The sequence below is a fragment of the Vigna angularis genome, chromosome 9, assembly GCF_016808095.1.
Source record: "Vigna angularis cultivar LongXiaoDou No.4 chromosome 9, ASM1680809v1, whole genome shotgun sequence".
Classification (NCBI taxonomy): domain Eukaryota; kingdom Viridiplantae; phylum Streptophyta; class Magnoliopsida; order Fabales; family Fabaceae; genus Vigna; species Vigna angularis.
The window spans coordinates 18,637,099-18,647,103 of record NC_068978.1 but is presented as its reverse complement, the minus strand read 5'-3'; the positions used below and the strand labels follow the sequence as shown (position 1 = coordinate 18,647,103).

At 30.7% G+C, this 10,005-nt stretch overlaps 1 protein-coding gene across 1 annotated transcript; it reads left to right on the top strand.

The window, feature by feature from the left end:
- Positions 1-6,143: 6,143 nt before the first annotated feature.
- Positions 6,144-8,852, top strand: LOC108346311 (patellin-6). Its single transcript, XM_017585359.2, has 4 exons — positions 6,144-7,190; positions 7,358-7,482; positions 7,800-7,941; positions 8,358-8,852. The coding sequence occupies exons 1-4, from the start codon at positions 6,444-6,446 to the stop codon at positions 8,616-8,618; spliced, it is 1,275 nt and encodes a 424-aa protein (XP_017440848.2). The 5' UTR covers positions 6,144-6,443; the 3' UTR covers positions 8,619-8,852.
- The last annotated feature ends 1,153 nt before the right edge of the window (positions 8,853-10,005 follow it).

Here is a 10,005-nt window from a genome sequence, read left to right as displayed (position 1 = left end):
TTAGTATATATATATATATGATATTATTAAAATAAATTATAATATTAATAATTAGATTTTATAGAATTAACTCTCATTTATATAGTTCTGACTTAATTATAGTGAATCTCTTACTCCTTCTAATAAAATAAAGAAATTTGAATCAATGTGTATATGTATATTCTCAACATAAATCCAGTTAGAAAACGTACAATGGATAAGGACAATGAAGTGGAAGTGATATAAAAATTAATCGAAACATTGATACCATATAATATAATTGATACAAATTATGTGGAGTGTGGGGGCTAAATGTTCCCACAAATGCAGGTTAGTGGACAATCGCACTCTGTAAAGCTAACTTTTATAGCACGGTCACACTATTGCTTATTACACATTATTCCACATGTGAGGAACATTTGATCTTCTGTGGAATATAATTAAAATTAATTATAGAATTGACCAACTTCAAATTATAAATAACTGTTACGGAATTAAATTAGGCTATATTTATTTGTAATATCATATTTATTAAATTTCTCTATAAATAATTTGAAATTGAAAACAAAATGAGATCGTTAATACAAGTTAAGATAAATAATAGCTTATACACCCTTTCTTCTTAATCTACCAAACTTCTTTTAAAAATATACCATATTTCAACTATATAGATTGATCCTACCCTGTTATATATTTTATTAAATATGTAAGAAAAATATTTAAATTAATTTTAAATTGTAAAATGTTTTATTTTTCTCTCCTGTAAAACTATTATTTTATGCAAAAATGTAAAACTAAATATACAGATTCATCAGAAGTAGTAAACTATTTAGGTTTTACTAGAAGTTTAATGATTTAATATTTTTCTTTATTTACTTTTGATTTTATGTGATTCTTATATTTTTCAATATTTCTAATTTAATCATCACATTTTTTTCTCGTATGTATTGTTCAATGGGAAGAATGATATTAATACTAACCTAATAAAAAACAAGTTTTTTTAAACAAATCTAAGAATCACACTGAATCAAGAATGAATAAAGGAAATAAAAAGACTAAAAATATTATCAAATTTATTATTATTATTATACAAAGAAAACAAAAAGATAACTAAAACAAAATCTTTTATGTACGAACTAATATATATATATATATATATATATATATATATATATATATATATATATATATATATATATATATATATATATCACCCATGTTAGTTTTTTTAAATCCAAATTTATAAATTAAGATGAACTAATTTTAATTTATAAAAAAAATATTATGCCTTTTTCTTGTTTATTAAAAAAATTACCTAGATATGGTGACCAAAATACTTCAAAATTTATAACCACTTTGAGTAGGTCATCCTTGAATTACAACCACATTGCATGCTTGATATCACTGATTACTTATAGTCAAACTGTAATCAGAGCAAGACCCTCCAATGACATTAATACATAGTCTTTTGGTTCACTATGTTTTTCGAGGCCATCAACCATATGATTATAATTTGTGTAATATGATTCATTTGACCACACACTATGGGATATATAAATAATATTCTTTCGTGTGGTTTAAATTTTAAGCTTGCTTCCAAACCAAGTTTAAAGTTTTTTGTTCATTTACACCTTATGAATATTAGTTATCTTTTATATGTATTGTGTCTAAAAAGTTGTACACTATTATTCTAAAGAAAATATATTGTTAGTATGATTTTAAAAATTATTATTATAAAAATAAAATTAAATATTATATATAATAGTTTATAGTAAATAGTAGTGCAAGAAAATGACACGGTATATCATTTACCCATTTTTAATATGATTCATTCTTTTGTCTATGCATTTTATCACTGTTTAGCTTTTCCTTTCATGCCAATATTAAAATCAAACCAACAACCATGAAAAAGAAAGCATGTTTATTTAAATCAAAAATAAAAAATATTAGATTATTTTTAATTCTTTTTTATTGTTAGATGATTAAATGTAAGACCAAGAAAATAGTTTTAAAACAGTGATAGTGTTTAAGGATGAAACTCAATTATTTTATTAATAAAATGTCAGAATTATAAATAAAATTTCTATTAATTCAATTTCATTTTATAAAAATCATCAAATTATAATTTTTTATCTAAAGCTTCCATTTACTTTCTCTCTATAATTTTGATACTCTTTTTAGTCTATTTGAATATAAAAAACCATAAGATAATCCTAACGAGAACATTATCAATATATCATCTAAGTTAAAGATAAAGTAAGTTCATTATTTTTCTCTTTCTTGAGATCAATGAAGGTTTAGAATTGTATGTGTCTTATGGTTCAATGCATGCGACTCAAAATAACTTAAAGTAAATCTTTATTTGTATGTAATCATAAGGATATTTTTTTATTGGAGTTTTAATCATATAGTTAGATCATCATCTAAGGAATATAACTTTTATAAAGGTTTAGAAAAAGAGTAATTTAGAGAAATAAAGCTTTTATAAAATGATACTTGAGTATTTTATTATTAAAATGAAAGATTATAAATATATTTCTTTATTTTAAAATTCATTTTTATAAACCTTATTATTTCTCTAAACATTCTCTCTTCGTCTTCTCTGACTTTTCACTAAGTTTTCTCACTCATCCTTCATTTGTTCTTCGACCAAGGACCATATCTGAGCTTACGACAAAGAATCCTTGATAAGTGTCGAGAAAACGTTAATTTCCCACATAAATTTGACTTACCATGTTTTAATTGATAATCTTTTGTAAGTACACAACCATTTTTACTTTAGATTACAAAATGAAGATTAGATAAGTAAGAAAATAAAGAAATTAGTGTGTTTGTGGTGTTTTTGCAAATATTTTCAAAGAATTTAAGGATGTGCAACGTAAGCTCTAAAACGATGTTAAGTAATACAAAGGAAATTAAAGAAACCCTCGTAAGGAGAAACTCTCAAGGACCTACTTAAGGAAAAATGGCTACAGCTCGAGCCCAAAATGTGTCGTTGATCGCTAAGAAAAGTGATTTTCAAAGATTTAAGATGTAACTTTAGCAGTTGAGCCATAAGATGGTGTTGAGTACTTAAGATGGTTAAGAGAAAACTCTGCATAAAAGGGAACCTTTATAGTTGAGTGCCAAAATTGGAGTGGAGCACCGCCCTAGGCAATCTATAAATACAAACCTCATGTCCTCTTTTAGGCATTGAGTGAAGAATTAAATAGTAGCAGTAGAGTAGGAATACAGTGTTGGAGGTTCAAGAGATGCTTTCATTATAAATATTATATTTAAATATTGTTGGGATTGCATTGCAATATTCTATGAGTAGTTGAACTCTCTCATGTTGAAGTTAGATGTAATCAATTCTAATTATTTGTACTTCTATATTTTGGATATTTATCTATGTTTTCATTCAATTTATTTGCGAATTAATTTATGTTTGTTGATGGATGAACCTAGTACTCATTTTATTTCACTAGCTTAAGATTGAGTAGGAATTGGTTTCAAGTTGTGGTCAACTAATTCTCCTCATACTTTTAGATGTAAGGAATAAATCTAAGGCTCTAGTTGATTATAAAGTCTTGCACTTAAAGCAAGTGATTCATTCAAACAGTCATTGAGGAATTATACTAGAGTTTGATGATCTTAAGCTTAGATGCCATGAATGGATCTATATTTACATTTAAAGAGCACTCCCAAGACATTGAATGATTTGCATAAGTGAATAGAGAAGATGAGTAATGGTGCAGTGGAAGAGAATGAGATGAAATTGAATCATAACATCCACTCTACTCAATCTATATAATATATACTATTAACAATATTCTTATACAAAAATATCAAAAAGCAAACTACCAATATATTGTTAAATCCCTATGGATACGATAACCCTCATTAGGATATTCTAGAATTCACTTAGTACACTTGCCAATATTCACACAACTGGATAACTCTTTTAAAAGTTGTGCTCCACACACACGCACGCGCACGCGAACATACACACACATACATACGAGTGCACAAATGAACGCACACACACACACAAACACCTAGAGTCACACACTCTCACACACACACAGAAACACACACACCCACACACCCATAAACGAACAGACACACACAGACAATACACACACACACACGAACAAACACACACAAAAACACATCCACACACAAACACATGCACACATGAACACATGCACATACACACACACTTTTTCTTATTGGGAAGAGTGTAAGGACTTGAAAAATAGTATAAGAGGAATGGTGATTTTTAAAGATGAAACTTGATTCTTTTTTTTATTAAAAGGTCAAGACTATAAATAAAATTTCTATTAATCGAGTTTTATTTTTCAAAAAACATCATGTCTCTAGAATTTCGATCTAAAGGTTTCCTCTACCTTCTCTCTAAAATTCTGGCATTCTTCTTTGTCCTTTTAAAGATCAAAGATCAAAGACTAAAGAATTGATTTTAGAAAAGTAATAATAAAATAAGATCACTTTTACTTATTTTTGAGGTCAACGAGTATTTTGAGATACATGTGGCCTATGGTTCAACATGTGACTTAAAATAGCTTAAAATGAATCTCTATTTTTAATATAATGATTGAATTATTTGATTATAAATTATTTGATTTAATTATTGTATGCTAAATTTGATATTTGATTAATGAAACTTGAAAATAGAAATGAATTCTAAAGGTTCTATATATTTTTATTAGAATAAGAGATGAAAAAACTCATTATAATCAATGATACAATATAATATACAGATTTCATTTTGATTTTAGTTAAACTCGCTTAACAAACTAAAAATCCATTAAAACGAATATTAAAATAGAATCATATATATATATATATATATATATATATATATATATATATAAAATGTAAAATCGAGATAAGAGATAAATAAGTGACCCTTTGTATCTTTTCTAAAGGGAAATGGAGGGAAAAGTGATCCCTTCCCACTTCACTCTTCTCCTCACTTCTCCAACATTTTCCGTACATACTTTCACGTCACTTTCAAGGCAAATTTGCTTAAAAATAATATGAAAAATATTTAGCTTAAATTACTTGTTTTTATTTTTTTTTTAAATATTAGTTTTATGATATATGTGGAAACTATAAAGATTAACATAACACATTTTGCTAACAAAATATATATTTAAAAATATTTTTATTTGATTTTTAACGCTTAAAAGGTTTATTTAGATCGAAACGCGGTTAGAAAATTACCTATTAAATTTACCAGCGATGTATATTCCAGGACAACTTATTAAATGGTATAATTTCACTACAAATTTAGTCTGAATGATGTGTTTGGTTTAATCTATTTTAGAAGACTTAATTTTATTGCTAATTCTTTAACAGACTGGATTAGTGGTTTTTATGGACATTCTTAATTATCTCATTTATTAAAGGCCTGTCTATTCTATACTAAAAATAAATTGATTCCTTCCTCAAAATTCTTTTGAATTGTTGGGCATATAGTTCTTTAATTTATACCACTTGTATTTTTCCTTAATTTTTTAATCTAATCCAGTCTCTTTTTTATTTGTTAATAGTTTTTATTTAAAAACCTTAAATTTAATTTTCTAATAACATAATTATCAATGGAATTGATTAAATTACCTCGTCCTCAGGATATCAGTCTTCACTCTAAATAAAAATTAAATCTCGAAATTTAAATTATTAAAATCCTATATATCATTTACTCGAAGAGAAAAAAAAGTCTGATCTATCATCTTATAAAATCTTTCGAACTTAACGAGTTTGGCTCAATTTCTTATTTTTAAATTGAAAAAAAAAATTAAACTGGATACATATAGTCTTTATATTCTAATTAAATTTTTTTAAAATCCATATCATTAAAAAATCATTTATACACCTTCTGACCATTATATTATACTGTAAAAGTTTACATAAAATAAAATAAGATTCATAATATGTATAAACTCAGAAATGATCTAATTACCTTACTAAATTAAAGATGCAAACAATTAAAGCAAGATAATCCAAGATTATAAACTCCCAGATTTCTCTTTTGAACTCTGAACTGTTCAGCAACATAACTCAAGCATTCCCCACTCGCCAAAGAAAAGCGCGTGCCCTCACTCTCTGCCACGATCCCTGTCTCCATTTACTCCCTCATCACCACATTCAAATTCGTTTCTTCTTCAAAGCACTCTTATCTCCCACACTCATTCAAACACAACACAACACAAAGTCACAAACACACTCAACACTACACTCAAATCTGGCCTCAAAACTCTCTTGTTCTCTTCCCTTCTCCCTCATTTCCTTGTCATTTTCCTCCTCCTTCTTCCTTTTTCTCCAACCATAATCCACATACTTCACTCAAGCACACAGAGAGAGAAAGTTCAGTGCTTTTGGGTAGAATCACCATCCCATTATCCTGCATTTCCCATTTCATGCATTGATTCCATCTGGGTCTCTCTCAAAATCCCTTTTTGATGATGGACACCGCTTCATCTCCTTTGTCCCTCCAAAGCCAAAAGACAAGCTTCCAGGACCTTCCAGAAGCTTCCCCCAAGCCTTACAAGAAGGGCTTTGTGGCCACCCTAATGGGAGGAGCCTCCACTAATCCTTCCTTCAAAGAAGACAACTACTTCGTCTCCCTCCTCAGGTCCTCAGAGAAGAAAGCCCTTCAGGAGCTGAAGGAGAAGCTCAAAGCTTCCTTTGAAGACTCTCCCTCTGATGCCTCCATGTGGGGCATTCCCCTCCTTGGAGGGGATGACAAAGCTGATGTTATTCTGCTGAAGTTTCTTAGAGCAAGGGACTTCAGGGTTGGTGATGCCCTACACATGCTTGTAAAGTGTCTTGCTTGGAGGAAGGAGTTTGGTGCTGACACCATTTTGGAAGAGGATTTGGGGTTCAAGGAGCTTGAAGGAGTGATAGCGTATATGCAAGGGTATGACAAAGAGGGGCACCCTGTGTGCTACAATGCTTATGGGATGTTTAAGGACAAGGAAATGTATGAGAGGGTATTTGGTGATGAGGAGAAGCTGAAAAAGTTCCTCAGGTGGAGGGTTCAAGTCCTCGAGAGAGGCATCAAGGTTCTTCATTTCAAGCCTGGTGGAGTCAATTCTCTCATCCAGGTCACAGACCTCAAGGACATGCCGAAGAGAGAGCTGAGGGTGGCTTCCAACCAGATCCTCTCCTTGTTCCAAGACAACTACCCGGAAATGGTGGCTCGCAAGGTATATGTAGTTTTTGTTGTTTTCTTCAAATTTGGAACTTGTTGAAGTTTGTCGTTTTGGTTTCTCTCAATTAATGCCATGGCATTTATGTAACTGTGACACATTTTCACCTTTTTTTGATAAATATATTTTTTTCTCATTCCTTGGTTTGGCTTTTGGGGATTCAGATTTTCATCAACGTGCCATGGTACTTCAGCATGTTGTATTCAATGTTCAGTCCGTTTCTGACTCAGAGAACCAAGAGCAAGTTTGTGATCTCTAAGGAAGGAAATGCTGCCGAGACACTTTACAAGTGAGTTTATTGGTTCCATATGTATGAATTACTTTTCTGTCTTTTTTCCCCTGTTTAAATCTTCTGCAATCCAAAACCCTACTGCTCTAAAGCATTTTGGCTCCACTCATATTTTAAATCTATATTAATATTTAAAAATGCTTCTGAGATCTTGTCTGCTTTCTAATTTCTACTATTCATAGATTTTGTTCATAAACATTATCATTACTTAAGTTGTCTTCTTCGGTTTCATTTTGTGGTAACGAATATAATTCCAACTTTCCTTCTATTTCCATTTTGGGTTTGCTTTCTGAAGGGAGTTGCTTTCTTGTGTTCAGATTTATTAGGCCTGAGGATATTCCTGTTCAGTATGGAGGACTGAAACGGCCCAGTGATTTGCCGAATGGTCCCCCAAAACCTGCATCTGAGTTCACAATCAAAGGAGGAGAGAAAGTGAACATACAGATTGAAGGAATTGAGGTGATGATTCACCCACTGCTTTGGTGCATGTTTCCATCAACTTTTTTTTAAAGAAACAATAAGTTGTTTTTCCTTGTTTGAACAATTATTTATTTATTTCTGAACAAGTTTACATTTTACACGCACTCAATAATCACTGTTTAAATATGAAAATTTATTGGCTTGCATAATAACTATCTTTCATTCTACTCTCATTTCTGATTTCTTGAAAAGGGCATACAAATTAAACTCAACAATGTGTCTAACACACTCTTCTCTGCAGATTATGATTAGTCTTACTGTCATGCAAATAAATTGGTTCCTTTTTAGATAAAATAATCTTTGTTTTTGGATTTTCTATATATTAAATTTTGGCTTAATGGTTTTGTTGCCAATGGAAGAGTAGTTGGTAATTTAGTTATTGTTGGTTGAATTAGGCTGGTGCAACAATCACATGGGACATTGTAGTGGGAGGGTGGGACTTGGAATACAGTGCTGAATTTGTGCCAAATGCTGAAGGAAGCTACACCATAGCAGTTGAAAAGCCAAGGAAGATGGGAGCCTCGGAAGAAGCAATCCACAACTCATTCACATCAAAAGAATCTGGAAAGATGGTACTCTCAGTTGATAACACTGCCTCAAGGAGGAAAAAGGTTGCTGCTTATCGCTATGTTGTCCGCAAAAGCAGCACCATTTAAGACGGCCATTAAATAGATTTTAGGACCTTTCATTAATATTTTGCATGTGATGTTTACTTTTTCTACCTTTTTTTGGTTAATTTTTAGAGGGTCTCATTTATGTTTCTGAACTCTTTAAAGCCTGTTCCACAGGTATTAACTAGTAGTGGTACTAATGTGATGTAAAAAGGATAAAAAAACTGGTGGTGTTAGTATATGGCTTGGTATAGAAGGAAAGCAGATTAAGTTTGCTTATATAGCATACCAAATTACTGTTTGTTGCCCCCATTAGATCGTGTGTGAGACCATTGATTGTATTGTCTCTGAGACACGTGGTTGTTGTGTATGTTGGAATCTAGAGGCATCATCACATTGTGAAGGAGCAATCTATGGTTTATGATTTGAGGTTTCTGATTTTGTGAGGGGTTTGATTGGTTGAAGGAAAGTCCTTGAGACATGTACACGCAAATGGAAAGGAAAATTCTGTGGGTGGTGGATATTGACAGGACCATGTATTGTAAGAGGGTGTTTGGTTTGGTTACTTTGTATAGTTTCTATTATAATCAACGTATGGACCAAGAGGGTGACCAGAGTTCCAAAGCAAGAAGCTGGAAGAGGTCACAGGCAGTGTCTGATAACGTGTTCAGAGGGTTAGTATTAGGTAGTGAAGCCTCTTTCATTGCTTTATAATGTTCCAAGAGTGATGTCAATTCTGCTTTCTTTGGTTTTTAAATTGGTTCTCTTTCTACCCTCTTTTACCTTTTATGCATCTATATGGATCTTCTGTCCTGAGACTAAGGTTTTACTATTTACTCACAAAGTGTATTTTAGTATTTGGTAATTTGTCTTTTATGGGGATGGCTTTGGTTGGGTGGTAGATAAAGCAGTTTACTTATTATGGGTTGTGTAAACTTTAAGGTTTTTAACATAGGAGTTGAGATGTGTTAAAAATAGAGTTTCATATATTTTAGACATGGGCTTAGAATTGAAAAGACAACTAACTCATTGTTACATTTTAATTTGACCGTTTTTATAATTATTTAAAAGGTTATCCAAAAATGTGAATATCTTAGGTAGGTAAACTCAAAATTAAGCAACTTGTCCGGTTTTACAATTTTTAACAGTGTATTTAATTTCAAAACTTAGTAGAGAAGGTTCAAAAACAGGATAGTAAAGACCAAAATAAATGATGTCTCCAAATTGAGTTGTATATATATATTGGAATAAACTATGTTTACTCAGCTAATTGAATTTAATGTCCTTGCATCATAGGCGGCATTGAATGCATTTTACTGTGACAATTGTACACAATCTTTAATTCAAACCAGTATTGAGCATTAACAAATGTGAAAAGGAACTTGTCATATGAAAAATTGTCATTCAATGCACCTTCTACCAAGTACTGCAG

Bases quoted from the DNA above. Each gene is read 5' to 3' on its own strand.
- LOC108346311 (XM_017585359.2), top strand. From the start codon at position 6,444: ATGATGGACACCGCTTCATCTCCTTTGTCCCTCCAAAGCCAAAAGACA. The intron at 7,191-7,357 runs GTATATGTAGTT...TTGGGGATTCAG, and splicing joins CGGAAATGGTGGCTCGCAAG to ATTTTCATCAACGTGCCATG. The intron at 7,942-8,357 runs GTGATGATTCAC...TGGTTGAATTAG, and splicing joins TACAGATTGAAGGAATTGAG to GCTGGTGCAACAATCACATG.